At 35.4% G+C, this 17213-nt stretch overlaps 1 protein-coding gene across 1 annotated transcript; it reads left to right on the top strand.

Moving 5' to 3' along the window:
• The first annotated feature begins 2 nt into the window (after positions 1 to 2).
• On the top strand, positions 3 to 15453 carry LOC141836975 (UTP--glucose-1-phosphate uridylyltransferase 3, chloroplastic). Its single transcript, XM_074724463.1, has 17 exons — positions 3 to 691; positions 1392 to 1572; positions 1648 to 1797; positions 4153 to 4314; positions 4434 to 4606; positions 4690 to 4756; positions 5501 to 5667; positions 7142 to 7300; positions 9222 to 9313; positions 9400 to 9494; positions 9853 to 9930; positions 11848 to 11943; positions 13968 to 14042; positions 14117 to 14208; positions 14287 to 14449; positions 14519 to 14579; positions 15114 to 15453. The coding sequence occupies exons 1-17, from the start codon at positions 3 to 5 to the stop codon at positions 15230 to 15232; spliced, it is 2619 nt and encodes an 872-aa protein (XP_074580564.1). The 3' UTR covers positions 15233 to 15453.
• Positions 15454 to 17213: the final 1760 nt, after the last annotated feature.

Consider the following 17213-nt stretch of genomic DNA (forward strand, 5'->3'; position numbering starts at 1 on the left):
CCATGGCGGCATCCTCCGCCGTTTATCTCCACTCCACCGTCTTCTCCACACAACCGACATCCTCTTCTTCATCTTCTTTCATCTTTCCCCTGTCCATTCCACACAGCCGTGGCCGTCTCTTCCACCGGCCGTCCTCCAGATCATACTCGCCGGCTTCTTCTTCTTCTTCTTCTTCTTCTTCTTCGTTTTCTGCCAGAGTATCCACTGCTCCTGTCGAGCAGGCGTCGGCGCCCGAGTTCGATTTCGATGAGGAGATCGCCCGCCTCGACGCTCTCCGTTCTCGACTCCGGGGGCAGAGTAGCCTCCGGAAGCGTCTCTCCGTTCTTGATGCCGATTCTAGGGTTAGGAGATTCTTTGGAGCCCGTAGAAGTTCGCTCTTGGATCGCTTCGAGGCTTCCGAGGTGTTGTTGCTCAAATGCTTGGTCGCTGCCGGCCAGGAGCACGTGCTTGGGACGGAGCTGGAGTGGGCCAGCGAGATGCGGCAGGCAGAAGGAAGCACATTGCGGAGGGCATTCTATGCGCTGGCGTATATGGTTGAGAAGTGGAGCGTGGATGATACTGAGTTGGGTGGAAATGGACTTATCGAGGGGGAAATTGGGGACGTCGAGTTTAATCAGTTGAAGTTGAAGAAGCTTTTGAAGACTCTGGCGGAGATTGAGCAATTCTATGACTGCATTGGAGGGATTATTGGGTGAGTTTTAGTTGTTCATTATCTTTATCGTGAATGGAAGAACTCAAAGAAACAAAAAGGTATCAAAACAAAAATGTTCCTTTCAAAGGATAGATAACATTTATTTGATGAAACATGGAACTGGAAATCTGATTGAGCAGGTTATTGTCTTTATTCTTTCGTAAGTACTACTTTCTTGTCTTGGAGGAATATCTATGGCTATATTTTAACACGGGTAAATCTACTCAGTGATTTCAAATATTTTCTTTCCATTTATGTTCAACTAAAATCTTTTCATAAAAGATTAACTAAGATTTTCTTTTCATGAAAGATTAACTAAGATTTTGTTGTATATAGCAATTGGATATTGTACTTTAAATGGCCTTTGTTTGGTGGATCTTTTTAACGCTTATGGTGAGATTTAGGATGTTGACAAGCATTTGAAATACAGGTGTACAACTATTTGAACTGATTTTTTTTCTCATTTGAAATGCATAAGATATTGGGCTTCGCAATTTTCATCTATTTTTTTAGTCTTCAAAAGTGATAATGCATTGGCATATGCTCAAGGTGAATTTCTGGTTATCTAGTCAAATACATATACCTTGCTAAGTTTTATCACTAAACATTGCTGGACCTTGAAATTGATTGAATACAAGGAATGGCAACCTAGATGCATTTGTTCATTCATTTAATAGCTGATTCCAAATTCTTACTGTAGATATCAAGCAAGAGCGTTACGGCATCTTTCATCATCAAAAGTTGATGGGAAGTTCAGGAATTCACATCAAAACTTATACAATGCCCAAAGAAGTGAGCATGCAAAGCTTCATGTTCCTAGAGGACTTGATCTGCTGCAAAATACAGAGGATGCATATCAAGCTGCTATATGGGGAATTGAGGTCAGGTTAAACCCAATACTATTTATCTTTAACAATTGGGTTTGAAATTTTGATTTTGATTGCTGTTGACTGTAGGGTTTACCGGAATTAGGTGAAATCTATCCACTTGGTGGTGCAGGCGACCGCCTTGGATTGGTTGATGTTGACTCAGGTGAATGTCTTCCTGCAGCACTACTTCCTTTTGGTGGACGAACTCTGTTGGAAGGTTTAATTAGAGATCTCCAGGTACAAGTAGTTGCTGTTACTCTTCGCTCTTTTTCTTCTGGAAGAATAAAAACTAGTAACTGACTGCTCTACGTGTTGTAAGTTAAATTTAACTTCCACTTTTTGCCACATTAGAAGGAAATTCTATAAAATTGGAAAGATATGGACATAGCCTTTCCATCTAGCATTTCCCTTTGACCAAAACTATCAGAATGATCAGCATATTATGGAATTTATTTTATAAAAATTTGTTACAGATGATGTAGATACAAAGAGTGGATATTAAAGTTAACGTTATTTATTGTAGTTTATTTGGGATTATTTTATGTACTTGGTTTTCAATATTGTGGGAGGGGATCAGTAGGACTGTAGGAGGAGGATGGATAAAATGTAATGAAATAATCATATTGGCTGTACAGAGAAATAATTCTGAAGTGTAGAAGTTTCAGTTGTTTCATTATGCTAAATACCCTATTAAAAAAGAATTGAATATTGAAGAACCCGACAGTCTTACTAATACATTCAGTGTAAATACATGTGATATAAACCACTTAGCAATATGGGGACTAAGAGGTGGAGTTTCTCTTCTTTGTACTTCTTCCTCTTTGTAACATGTTGACCTATAATTTGGGTGTTCATTGGTTTGAACCGAGCCAAGTGATAAAGTTGTTGTCATGTGACCTAGAGGTCACGGGTTAGAGTCTTGAAAACATTCTCTTGCAAAGCAGGGTAAAACTGTGTATAATAGATCATTTCCAAGACCCTGCATTGGCGGGAGCTTCATGCACCGGGCTGCCCTTTTTATTTGGTTTGAATCGAGCCAAGCCAAACTTAATTAGATCAACCAAAATGTTCTTTATTATTTTTATGAAGTTCTAATCAAACTGAATTATCATGTAAACCAAATTGGAACCAAACTGAAATATATTGGTTTGGTTTGATCTAATTTTTTTATCCAGCATCATACTTTTTTTAAAAAAAATTATAATATTAAATTGTATATCTTATGGATCAAATCTTGGTTTTAGAAAATTACATATCAAATTGAATTGCCATATTGCAATTTTTAACATAAATTTTTATAAATATTGAGTTGTTGAGAGTAAATTTGAATGACAAATATTTCTTACTATTAAAGAAGTTAATTTTATTTTTTTTGGTTTTCTTTGATTTATATTTAATTAAACCAAAAATCTTATTATTGTTGCATGAAATTGAACCATACCAAATTAATCTTTCCAAAACTACAATAAACCAATTTTTTAATTTGGTCTGGTTTAATTCTTCGGTTTGAATTGAATAATAGATACTAACCTTCAACATACCCCCTACACTGATAGAAATGAGGGACTTGCTCTCATCATAATTTGAAAACTCGAGTGAGTTGGATACTAATCGACCTATTTGTTTGACATGACATGAAAAGCATGAGATGGAGCAAATATAACAACAAGATGTTGGTGGAAATTGGTGGTAAATAGTAGACTAAATTAAAATAGGGTAAGTTTCATCCAAAATAACCCAAAGGATCTCAGAAACATTAATGAGCAGAGAAACAAATCTCAAATGCTTGTGATGATAGATAAAGGGATATGGAGGACCACTACATTGTGTGGAGGACTCAAGATGTGATGCTGAGTTTTAGTTTTACTGAATATTTAAATATTTAAGAAATAATAAATGATAAAAAAAAGTTAGTTTAGGGTTATTTAGTTAAGTAATAGTTAACCCCCCGATCAAATCCATTTCTTAAAGATGTTTTGCTATTAGTTGATTAAATCTAAAGTTCATAATTTAACAGTAAAATTTTTACTTAATGTATACAATTCAATTGACATAATAAATGTTAAATACTATTATCAATTAATTCAAACAATGAAGACATTTGATAAATAATGAATTGAAATTAAAGGGAAATTTAGCAGTGGTGAGGATCGTGAGGTGAGGGTAGGAACATGATGGCGAAGGAGATTAGTTTAAGTAGGAGAATGTCTTGTGACAAGGACCTCGAGAAAGAGAAGACTTTGACCTGGCTTGGTGGTGAGGAACTTGAGGAAGGCTTTGACGTGATGACGTTGGACATGGCCATGAGGAGCTCTGATGGTGGTGGTGGAGGAGGAGATAACCTTGAAAGTTGAAGATGGCGGCTTAAGTTTTTTTTTTTGGTTGAATTGAAATTTGTCCAAACTGGTTCAAGGAGGTGCATATTGGTGGCTAACAACAAATGAGGCCCTCCTTTGATAATTTCAACAAAAGACTGCCAATGATGATGAAAAATAAGAGCGCCATTATAATTTTTGCCCTTTGTATTTTGTCTTAACCAAAAAAGTTATCTTGGCTAGCACTAACTGAAATTAACCATCTGTTGAATTCCAGGCTAGAGAGTTCTTATATTTCAAGATCTATGGGAAACAATGTATTACTCCTGTAGCTATTATGACAAGTTCGGTGAAGAACAATCATAATCACATAACTTCACTCTGTGAAAAACTCCAATGGTTTGGCAGAAGCCAAAAGAATTTTCAGATTTTTGAGCAGGTACAATATGAAGTATTCTTACTGTTCTTCATTGAAAAGTTTGTTAGGATTTGTAAGTTAATTGCTATAGTTGGCTTATCAATGCCACCACTTGTCTGACTGTTTGTAAATACCCAAAGCCTTTGGTGCCAGTTTTGACTGCTAAAAATGGCCAGTGGTTGATAACGAGACCACTTTCTCTGGTCTGCAAACCTGGTGGTCATGGTGCTATCTGGAAGCTTGCACACGACAAATGCATATTCCAGTGGTTCTATGGTCATGGAAGAAATGGTGCTACCATTCGACAAGTCAGGTTATTTTTTCTCTGTCTAAAACAATCAAGTTTCATAATTTACTTGTCTTATTAGTGTTTGATTTGTTGTCTTCCTGTCACAGTAATGTTGTGGCTGCCACTGACTTGACACTTCTGGCATTGGCAGGATTTGGTCTGCATTATGGCAAGGTACAGCTATATGAAAGTTTCTAATACTTCAACCATTCCCTAACTGCTAATAGTGTGAATTATACCGTAAAGGAAAGCAAGGACACATTTGAATGAATAGATAAAATGTTTGAAGTACAAGACATTGTAACTTTTATTTGCAAGTATATATTTTTTATACTTTTATTAAATATGCTAATGATTAACTGATTGGAATTAATTATAATAATTTATTTGCAAGTTTCTGAATTTTTTAAATGCATATTGAAGTGGTAAATATAAAATTCAAAAATTAATCTGGGACATATGTGCATTTTTTTTTCTAAGAAATGAATAATTAATTAGTGCACCTATAGGAATGGTAAATATGAATTCAACAATTGATCCGAATGGATGTCTCTCAACAATACATGTGGCTATATTCAAACATGCAGGGTGCAATTATAAACATTTAGCACATCTTGTTTGAAACTATTAAATTCAACAATTACTGTTGAAATTATATTCAACATCATAGCAGGTTAATATTTTAAAATGCCGGACTTTTGATTATATTTCTGTTTAGCTAACCTAAGGACTGGTAGAATGGTTTGTTTTAAGACCTTGTTTATCAGTGCATAGCCTATTACTTGAGTTCTATCGAACCCATCTACTAGAATGATCTCTTTTCTAGTATCTTATTTTTAAAAAATGAGTGGAAAATAATTTTGGTTCATATGGAAATATTTAAACGTCTATTTTTGCCTGACATTCATAGCGTTGCAGAAATTAGGTTTTGCTTCCTGTCAGAGAAATTCAGGAGCAACAGAGGGAATCAATGTTCTTGTTGAGAAACAAAATCATGACGGGAAGTGGTCTTATGGTATTACATGTATTGAGTACACTGAGTTTGAGAAGTTTGGCATTATGGAATCATCTGTTACATTCAACAGGTTTGCTTGATGTTAGTTACATTGAGTGTTCTAAGCAAATATCTTATATTAATCTTTTCTTGTCAATAATTTGTTCAGTTAAATTGCTTCAGATGGCAAGAATTGTTGCATGTGGAGTCATTAGTTTCTATTCTTATAATTGATTTCCATTGAAGAGGGAAGACAAAGCTTTTAAACATAGATCCTTCTTTAAATGGCTCTTGATAATTTGTTTCTTTCATCCTTTTTAAAGCACAATTCTTCATTTGGGTAGACAGCTTTACCCTGAATACCTGCTTAGTGCATACCATAACCACTTCAGCTTTCTCCTTGAGGTTTTAAAGTTTAAATTCAGTATCCTTTCTGGTTCTCATCAGGAGCAGTGCATGTTGCTACATATGAGACAGGTTGGCAACAAATAAACCAGTTCAGGCTGGCCAACTCTACTTTCCAAACCTGCTAGCTCGATCCACCTGCTAAAACATAAATTATATTAGCTTTGTCACATTTTTAAGACCAGGCAAGATTAACGAATCAACTTAGCAGGGTTCTTTGCATGTTTTTTTCTTATTATTTTATATCATTGCTCAGACAGAAAACTAATGAATCACTATTTGTTTCATTAGAGGTTGAGGACTGTGATGGCTATGAGGAATTGAAGGATGATTGTGATTCCTTTGCACATGAATTTGGAAGTGTTTTACACAGAAACTAAAATTTTCTCTTCTTAATAAGTGATACAAAATAGCGGTTAGATCTGTTGTGTTATATGAAGCTTGGAGCCGAATGTTGGATTATGACTTGAGCACATGAGTAGAAGATGAGAGTTGCAGAGATATGGATGCTAAAGTGGATTTGCGGACATACAATGATGGACAAGATAAGAAATCAAAATATTAGAGAGAAATTCAGGTTGCATTTATTAAGGGAAAACTCCGGGAGATACATTTAAAATGATACGGACATATATGTAGACGATCAATAAATGCTCTAGTTAGGCGATGTGAAATTATAACAAATGTGCACATCAAATGAAGAAGGAACACTTATTTAGCAACAATAAAAGAAGATAAAGTTTATTTAAATATAAATGATGATATAGTAGGGGATGTATCTCAATGGCATAGAAGGATCTATATAGCCGATCCCACATAGTGAGATAAGGCTTTGTTATTGTTGTTGTATTAATAAGTGATAGAAACTTGGTTCTTATTCTCATTGTTTTTTCTTATATACCAGGTGATATGTAACACTTTATGAATTGCTTATATTTATAAAATCTTCAACTATATATGTTCTACCTTTGTGTTATTTTAAGATATTTTTAGAACAAGGACCTCACATGCTTTCATATATGCATTTCTGTACAATAAATGAACACCATTTACTTATACATATGCTTTTCACTTGAATGGCAGGTGTTCATTAAGTTGAATGTAAATCAACATGATTTTTTTTTTGAAATTAATGGTTCTTTTTTGTCATTCTGATCCAGTTTCCAGCCTCAGTTTCCTGCAAACACAAACATTCTTTATATTGATCTAAAAGCTGCTGAAAAGGTTGGATCATCTCAAGATACAAATTGCTTGCCAGGAATGGTAGTGAATCTGAAGAAGCCAGTTTCATATTTGGATCACCATGGTATTCAGCATAGGTAAACCACTCATATTTTTGGCAATTGGATTGCAATTTTACTGTTCAATGGATTATATTGTCTTACAAATGGTTTTTTGCTACCTGATGCAGTGCCACAAAGTGTAATTATGTATTTCCTAAAGATTTAAATATCTCCTATTGGGGTTCTTCTTAGTGAACTATGATATTAGATGAAAATGCTAAGATAAATGTGTGAGCTTACTACAACAACAACAACCAAGTCTTATCCCATTAGGTGGGGTAAACTATATGGATTCTTCTACGTCATTGGGCTCTATCCCCTACGATATCATCATTTATATTTAAGTAAAATTTATCTTATTTTATTGTTACTAATCAAGTCTTTTTTGATCTTCCTCTTTCTCGTCTGATGTGCACATTTGTTATAGTTGCTAGTGAGCTTACTAGGAAAGATAAAATGGAGGAGGATGGAATCTTGGGTTTCTAGGTTTTTTACTATTTAAAGGAGGAATAAAGGGGGCTTCAATGCTGCAACTAAACAAGAAATAGGGAGGGGTTTGGTTGCTGGTGTCGTGTGCCAAATAGAAAGGGAAGGGTTCGGGCATCTCACAAGATTGGGGGAAGAGGAGGATTAAGGGTATTTAAAGTACCATTACATTTGGTTCGGTTGCTCCAAATCTGTCTCAGCAATAAAACCAAAATCAATGGTTCAAACCTGATTCGAGCCCAAAGTGAAATTAGATTAATTCACACTTAACCACTAAATTAGCTTTAAAATAACTTTCAATCGTAAAGTCATAATTTAATCAACCAAACTCTCATTAATTGATAATTATATCTATTTGATCCTTAATTAATTTCTGTGATATAACAACTGATTAGCTTTACACTTTGCTTTTCAACAACAGTGAATTTGATGCAAATAGTAGAGTTTTTTGTGCATTGAAAGATCTTATGAGGGACTACTATGCTACAACATGAATATCATTCTGTAAACTCCTTGAACATTGATCACTGTGCTACATAATCAATATTGTTGCTTGCTTACTTTAAATTCCATGAACTTTAATTTCTGTCCTAACATATATTAATGTTATTCTGACCATCAGTTTTTCTAACATGAATTCTGAACTGAAGTGGCTAATTTTCTATTTAGCAAAAGTACTTTATTTAGGCATGGTTGATATTGTAGGGTCAAAAGGATGTCTGTATCTCCATAATGGCATGATATTGTCCACTTTGGGCCTAAACCCTTATGGTTTTGCTCTTGGGCTCTACCCAAAAGGCCTCATGCCAATGGAGATACTTTCCATCCTTTTAAACCCATGATCTTTCCCATGTGTTTTAGATGTGGGACTATGTTTGCACACTTGCAACCCAACAATCCCCCCCTCAAACAAAGGACCACTGGAAGCTCCGCTACCATTTCTCATGGTCCGGCTGTCATTTCTCATGGTCCGGCTGCCATGTCCCTTATGGTCCGGCTGCCATGTCCCTTATGGTCCGAGCCTCCCCTACTTTCTTTGTTTTCCCCGAGGGTCCCCACATGGTTAGATCTGGATCATGGCTCATCCGACGGTTAGTCCGGTGAAGAACGGCTTCGCTCTGATACCAATTGTAGGGTCAAAAGGATGTCCGTATTTCCATAATGGCATGATATTGTCCACTTTGGGCCTAAGCCCTCATGGTTTTGCTCTTGGGCTCTACCTAAAAAGTCTCATGCCAATGGAGATACTTTCCATCCTTTTAAACCCATGATCTTTCCCATGTGTTTTAGATGTGGGACTATATTTGCACCCTTGCAACCCAACAGATATATCTAGGATTGGATTTGCTTGTTTCTGTTATGTTGAGGAACTAATGGTTATTTCAGAACGCTTGATAACTATTTCTAATGTTAGTAATTTCATTGTACGTGAGTTACCATTCATCCATTCATAGTTCTTTTCATTAAACAGTGCATCAGGGGGGAGGATAGAGTGCACAATGCAAAATATTGCTGACAACTTTCTGAATACTTATGACTCAAGGTGCCAGGAAGATATTGAATGTACGAGGTCATTAGGCTTTTGTGACCTTTCTTTAGTATCCATATATATATTGCTACAAAAAATTGATTTATTATGTTCTTTACAGCTGCTCTTGATACATTTATTGTGTATAATGAAAGAAAGAGGGTCACTTCATCAGCTAAAAAGAAAAGGAAACACATGAACAAATCATTGCACCAGGTTTGTGGAACTAAAATGTTTGTGTAATGACATTGTTGAATTCCATTGGTGAATTTCTATTTAGTGTCTTTGTTAACTGACACTTATGGTTTACCACTAAAGCCGGGGCATTGCATTTGCTTCATAGTTCATACTTCATAAGGTAGACAATACAATGGTAGAGAATAGCATGACCTAGAATAGCTCCTAATACACTTGACTATATTCTGGAGAGAGGGAGAACTTACAATTATCTTCCCTGTTAAGCTGTCCTAAAATTGAAACGTATTTTCCAAGTAAAAGTTGATTGTTTCTATGTTTATCTTTAGATTGTATTTGTACTCCAATCCAACTAAATTTATCCTAATTCATGGTGCAGACCCCAGATGGAGCACTTTTAGATGTCATGCGAAATGCATATGATCTTCTCTCAGTTTGTGATATACAAATTCCCATGGTATTTCATTTGTTAAAGTTGAATTTGATAAAGAATTTTTTTCTTTTAGTAAACAATCTTATATGAATTTTGCACAAACAGAGTACTGCTATTGTAATTCTACCATCCTTTTGCCTTGATCCAAGAATTCTGTCCTGCATAAACTATTTATCTGTATTATTATTCATGTTCCTTGACACTGCTATCTAGCCACGAAATATAGATTGATATAGACATATATGTGATGGCATCCTTGTGAATTACTAGCATTCAGATAATGGTTTATTGCATGCACATTTATTAAACGCTTAAACTAGGACAATCTTTCTCAGTTCATTTTTGTTCACCTTATAGTGCACCAATGCTAATCCTTATCAATGTACACACGGGTGTACATACAGGTGGACAAAAATCAGCCATGCCAAAGGTGCAGGAAGGCAGAAGTGGAGGAAAAGGATAGGAAGAAGAGAAAGTGGGAAAAGAGGAAGGAAGGAAAAAATTCAATTGCGGGTGCATTACTTTTATTGATTATTGTTGATTGCTAGGAGGGGAGAAAATAGAACATTACTAATGTTCAAGAATAAATAGGTGTAGCTTCAATAGATGATAAAATGTGGAAATAGGTTGAGATGGTATTGATGTGTTCAAGGTGTCCAACAAATTCAATAACTAGAAAAGTTGAATCTACTGATGTAGAAAATGTAAAGGGTAGATAAATACCAAAGAAAATATTGGCCAATGTATTAAAAAAATAAATTAGTAAAAAAAATAAATTATTACTAGTGATATTGCCTTGCTTGCAATTCATGGAGAGATAAGATTAATGTAGCTAACTCGACAAGTGAGAGAGGGAGAGGATGACGTTTGATGGGTTTGGGTTACTAAAACTTTTTGTATTTTTTTATAATGGATTTGTGCCTTTTCTAAATAAAAACAAGAGGTAATTGTTGCTCGAGAAGTGTGTGCCAATGGAGCATTATTCTGGCAACTGCACGATTAGCAGCAATTGACAGTTTGGTTCTATTACTTGTGTCTATAAGAGATTGGCTACGTCAAGCTCCTCATGTAGGAGGTCAAGCAATCAGTTGCATTGTTGAGGTAGGATCTGATTTTTTTTCTCGATTCATTGTTTCTCATTATTTAGCCAGCACATACCAATGTATTGCGCATAGGAGCAATATAACCCTGGTTTCAAGGGGCATATGAGATACAAGGGTAATGGCTGGTGTCAACCCAGTTTCAGTTTCAGTCCATTGGTGACATAGTTTAACTTGTGATAATGTGAATGAATAGTAGTCGAAATTATGTTAAATTTTCTTGGCTGTCTGTGTCTGTCAGTTGATAATCTCTGAAGGTAATTTTCAATAAAAGAAAAGAGCTACTTATTCTGTTTCAGTATATTTAAGGGTCTTTCCTTTTAGCTCGATTGAAAAGTTGGACTTAAGATTTCAGTGTATCCTTTCTTAGGATTTCAGTGCACCTTATGACTAGCCTTAAAGCTTCCTTATGCCTTGCTAGAAAACTTGTATTAAAATGATTTTTCTTTGTTTACTGGCTCATTTAGTTTTCTGTTAGTGATCTGTCAACACTCTTCAAGAAATTCGGCTTCTGTAGTGGAATACCATTATTTGTACAATCAACATGCATTTCTCTCTTTTGGTCCTTAAAATCCTCATACCACTTGGAGTATTAGAATAATAATATATGTCTAACATTTTTAGCTATTATCAATGAAAAAGTTATTCCTTACCTCTAGGATTACGTCCTGGATCATTATCCAAAGATGAAGAGAGAAACAAAGAATATTACCACTATGTAAATAAAAGGTTTAAGACCATTGTCTATGTTTAATGACTTTTCTTGTTTTATATATGTTTCCTTATATAATTTTCTCTAATGAGCTTCTTATTCAGTGTGTTTCTTCTTTCTTGATTTTAGATTGAAGACAACAGCAAGTATATACATTCTGGGCCCCCGTTTCTTATTTTTCTGCATCCTGCTTTAGGTCCAGTTTGGCAGGTCACAAGACAGAAGGTATGCTTAACATGTTTTCCAAATAGTCAATTGCTTTAACTTCATCTTATAACTATTTCACATTATCTTTTCAACATCAGGTAGGTCAGAAGTACTATGGCAGTTGTGTCTAAATCAATGTACTATAAACTAGGATGTATGCTGTACTGAAATAGCATGAGCTTCACTATGCATTAGTAGACCTTTTCTATTAGTTTAGAAAATGCAGAGATCCACAATTCATTCTATCACCATATAGAGTGATACTATGTTTAAGTGTTGAGTTAATGTTTGCCGTCCTGTAGAGATCAAATACACAAGTTATTGGATGGCAGCCTGCTTTTCCTTAATAGGTGATAGTCGCATACTAGCGTTGTACACTTAAGTCTTTCTGGTATCAGAAGGAAGTGAATTGTTTATGCTTTTAGTTTCTTCAAGTTGCCATCTTCAACTTAACAAGGAAAATGTTTCTACAGAGAATATAGAGAGAAGATAAAATATCCTGAAATGCCTTTCCATTCTTGCCCTTGACATTGTGTTATGTTCCACTTTTCATGTTAACTTGTGAGCTATGTATTTGTCCCTGGAAAATTCAGGAAACAGAAAACAGAACATATGATTTGGTTATTTCCCCATTAATTAGGATATAATCAAAACAGCCAACTGAAGAAAACTTCTGCATTTATTGAACTATTTGAACTGTGTTCTAAATGAAGAGGTTATCTTTGCTAATACTTATTTTTGATACATTATTCAAGAATTTCATCCCAAAATGATTTTTCCTGCATTATCTGATATGTATGATCTTTGCTAGGTGCTTAGAAAGATCTGCTCCGGCTAGTCAAATTGTTTATTTTGTTGCTTTGTATTTCTTAGTAAACTTGGAAGTCATATCATGTAGCAAATTCTAAAAGTTCCTCCTAAGTGGATAACAGAAGCCATTTATACGGCTACCATCAAGTTTTGAAGTATCCTTCCATGCTGGAATTCAATTTTTAGTGAAAACAGCCTTCATTCCTGAAGTGTGAATGTGTGATGAGATCTGTACAAATGAGTTCTAATATTACAATCACTTAGTTCACCTTCAGTATAAGTCTATAACAATTAGAAAGGTAATTACATTAATATTTTAGAGTAACACCTTATAAAAAAATATAATCAATATCTTAACAAGACTGGAATTATAATGCTTTCAAGACATATGAACTACAATTAATTTCTTCAAATGTACTTATGTACATAAGTATATCTCAATTGATTACTGAGAGTTGACATTGACTCGATTAAAATAGACACAAGTATAAAATATAAATACATTGGATTTCTATGACTATAACATCACTCTTTGATACTACTAATGCTTTAATTGGTGTTTACCTTCTTTACCTCCCCTCTTTTTATAGTGTTAATCTCCTCGCCCAGATTGGCAAACGAAATCAAAGGATGTCATATGAAGAGAATTTCTGTCTTGATCATTTTGGATGCTGCTAGCTGAGACAATGCATGTATTCACTAGTATGACAGAAAGTGTATTAGTCTGACAACATAATGACATGTATTCGTGCTGGCACAATATCGATATGAACAGACAGTTGGAACTATACGTTCCAGTTGTGCAAAACCAATTGACAATTTAAACGGTGGCCACCATATTGCAATTTTGTCAAGACTGTGATATCATAATAAGGATTCATCTTGTGTTTAGCAATTGTTAACGTGGTGGGCCTTTTTGTTTCATATAATTATCCATATGGATTTAGGTCAACATTCTTTTCATTAGGATCATGTTCGCCTTTGGATATGTTGCGGCAGCTTTGCTACAGAACAATAATAAAAAAATTGCTCTTTGGAGTGAATAACCTGTGCAGATTACAGATTTTCCTCCAACCTATTTACAATGCCAGACTGGCAGCGACACCAGAAGAACAAATATATATATATATATATATAGTTATTGAAATGAAGGATATCACATGCTTTTCTGCATTGTGTATAGCCTTATGTTGAGTCTCCGTTAGTCAGCACTGTTTTCTTAACTTCTACAGTTTTATGGCGGTTCCATATCTCGAGGTTCTGAGTTGCAAATAGAGGTTGCTGAATTTCTTTGGAGAAATGTTCAGGTAATTGCTATCATTTTCCCACTCATCTGTTGATGCATCCAAAAAAATTATTATCATCTTAATTTGCATCTCAGCTAAGTGGAAGCCTTATAATTATTGCTGAAAACATAATGGGCTCAGCAAAGATTAATCAAAAGGATGAGCCATTACTGCAGTATGGACGAAGGTAAGTCAATAGTTTAGTTGCAATGCTTGTGTTTTAGATTTTAGAACCGTTGGTTGACACACACTTTACTCGTGGAAGATGTGGAAGGTGTAAGCTGCAGAACGTCAAGGTTCTGAATAATGGAATTGATTGGATGTCTTCACACAATGTTTATTGGAAACATGATGTTCAAAGAATGGAGACTTTGAAAATCATTCTTCATGGAAATGCAGAATTTGAGGCCGCTGATGTTGTATTGCAGGTTTGTAAAGTGGGGATCATTTTTTGCTTCATTCTTTGCTCACACCAAATCCTGACTTTGTTTTTTCAGGGAAGCCATGAATTTAATGTTCCAGATGGTCATAAAATGCGTATCGTCCCAGAAAATTCAGGTAGCTATAAACTTGCACAATTCCCCCCACATTTTCCTTGATTCTCGTGTGGTTATGCTGTTTGTCAAACTATTGGAATATATGTGTCCAACACATTTCCTTCATGGAATAAAATTAAACTGACATAAGCTATTTATATATGTATCTGAATGTATGCATATATCTATTATATGAATATATAAACTAGGTAGTAAGTTTGATCTTCATAACCTAATATAATATTTAATACATTTGAATGTCTCTTTCTGTAGCAGGCAATACAAAATCATTTTTCCATTATTTAGTTTAAAATTTAATCAAACTTGGAGATCTAGTTTGGAAGTGTCAATCTGTTGTGGATCAGGTTCAGTTTAGAAAACTACCAAAAACATAGAACTGTGCCCAACTCTCACTAGCATGCACGGATTATTTGATTTATGGTCAGACAATAATTCTTGGGCTTATTTGGAACTTCATCACCGACTTACTATACACTTTCTAATTTTTCCCTGCTAGCAGTAACCTATTCACTAACTACTGACGTTCTCCTTTCAGATTCAGGTTTTCTTGTTAAATTAGATCCCATTCCAGAAGAAATGATGGAAACAGGTAGCTGGTTCTGGAAGTATGAAACAAGTGGGACGAATATCAATTTGGAAATGGTAGAGTTATAGCCTTTTTTTGGCTGTACAACGGGATTCTTGATAACTGGCGAGCGCATTAGGATTGCAGATACATCAGTTCAGCCCAAGTTGAACTCCATGTATGTAATTTGTTAAATAATGTGTATCCTAGCTCGTTTATTTTAAAGTTATTTTATGTCTTATTTTACAACATTAATTGTATTTATAATTTCCAATGATTTAATGGTCATATTGGTGCGAATTCAACTGAAGTTCATGGAGTTTGACAACTCGTAGTCCTAAATAGGATGCTTTGTTTACTGTGACTTCAAAGTTGAATACTTATTTTTTAAAAAAACTTTTAAGTATTGATGAGATGTAAAATCACAGTTAGAGGAAATTATTAGAAAATGAAAAAGCTCATTGCACTTCACCATGTTATATTAATTAGAATGGAATATCTTAGTTCTAATTTGGAAATCGTGTCTATCATAACTCAGAAGTACCTAATATTTAACTATTTTTTTTACAAAAAGATGTTTCTAATCCATTCAAGTTCAGATACATTTTCTTTAATCCATATGGTTAAATGCTTTTTTTTGTTAGGGAAAAAAATTAAGAATGAAACCCGATGCAAACTAACAATTTAGTCCCTTTCAAGTATGTCTATTTGTTAATTTGCCTTCACTTTTAATAGTATAAGTCATTCAATGCTTCTCAATATCTTTGATTAAGGACACTGAATTAGTTTTAGACCGTGCCTTAACAGTTAATTGCTCGAGTAAAGTATTGTTGTTTCATTTGAATTTCGCGTTTGAGCTAATATTTTACATTTTCAATAAAATCAAAAATAAATTTCCAGTTTAATTAGCAATTGATCAATATGGCAGGCACCAAACTTAGTCAAAAAGTAAAGAACCAGGGCGGGCACAAAAGTCAGCCATTTTGTAAATTAAAGCCAACAGATTTAAATGTATCTGTATCGTAAGAAAGATTCACTTCGTCCAAAGTAAATTTGAGAAAATTCACTGTTAAATTCTTTCCATATCTATATAAAAAAATGATTAATATAATATTCTTACAAATCTCTCCAACAACACTATATAAATCCGAGGAATTCATTTGTTGCCTGTCTCTTGCATCTCCATTTCATCCCAATTTTTATAGTTCATACAGAAGCGTGCTTTGCAGTCAACCTTTCAGATAGAAGAGAAGGTCAATTTTCTTTTAAATTCGAGATTATTAAATAACTATGTAAATTTTTTTGAATCTACATTTGTTTTTTTCTCCCTTCTTTCTTTCTGTTCTATCCTTTTTTTTCCATCACATCTAGTAAATCAATTAAATGGGCATTTAAATTGGTGCAGATTCATCTCTGTATATTTATTTCTATAAATAGTAAGGAAGGATGCAAAATGTTGAGCAAACTAAAGCAATTGAAAGATTACGTGCAAGCAACGAGGCCGGAAGTCCTCGGTCGATGATCACCGATGGCTACTATGATGCTTCCGCTGAACTAGATGGTCTCCTCGGCGCTCCGCCGTCGAGTTTCTTCGACGCAGAACCACTGCGACAAGAGGAACAGCACGAGGAGGGAAGAAGAAGAAGAGGATGAGGAGACGCTGAGGTTGCGCATTTGGGACGACATCGCCCTCCTAAAACAGCTCAAGGATCGCCGACGCTTTGAGAAGCTCGCAGACCCCCGTGCCGCCTTGGTCGACTACACGCAGGAGCAGTTGCGGCGGAAGCGGCTGGCTCGAATCCAGGAGCGGATCCTGGAGGAGATGCGGCGGCTGATGAATCACGAGCTCGCCCAAGGCTTCGTCTACGGCATCGTCCCCTACCGCGGCAAACCCATGAGCGGCGCCTCCAACAGCCTCCGTTCCTGGTGGAAGGAGACGGTCCGCTTCGGCCGGAGCAGCCCCGCCGCCATCAGCAAGTACCAGTCGGAGATGTGCCCCGACTTCGTCGGCAGCGTGATCACCGCCGACTTCTCTGTCCCCGCCGCGCTGCAGCAGTTGCAGGACACCAC

The sequence above is a fragment of the Curcuma longa genome, chromosome 11 (genome assembly GCF_044706935.1).
Source record: "Curcuma longa cultivar G26 ecotype Majalengka, Jawa Barat chromosome 11, ITB_CL_G26_1.1, whole genome shotgun sequence".
Taxonomy (NCBI): domain Eukaryota; kingdom Viridiplantae; phylum Streptophyta; class Magnoliopsida; order Zingiberales; family Zingiberaceae; genus Curcuma; species Curcuma longa.

Excerpts from the sequence above, each read along its gene's own strand:
- LOC141836975 (XM_074724463.1), top strand. The coding sequence starts at position 3 with ATGGCGGCATCCTCCGCCGTTTATCTCCACTCCACCGTCTTCTCCACA. Across the intron at positions 14,043-14,116 it reads TTCTTTGGAGAAATGTTCAG|CTAAGTGGAAGCCTTATAAT; the intron begins GTAATTGCTATC and ends TTTGCATCTCAG. Across the intron at positions 14,450-14,518 it reads CCGCTGATGTTGTATTGCAG|GGAAGCCATGAATTTAATGT; the intron begins GTTTGTAAAGTG and ends TTGTTTTTTCAG.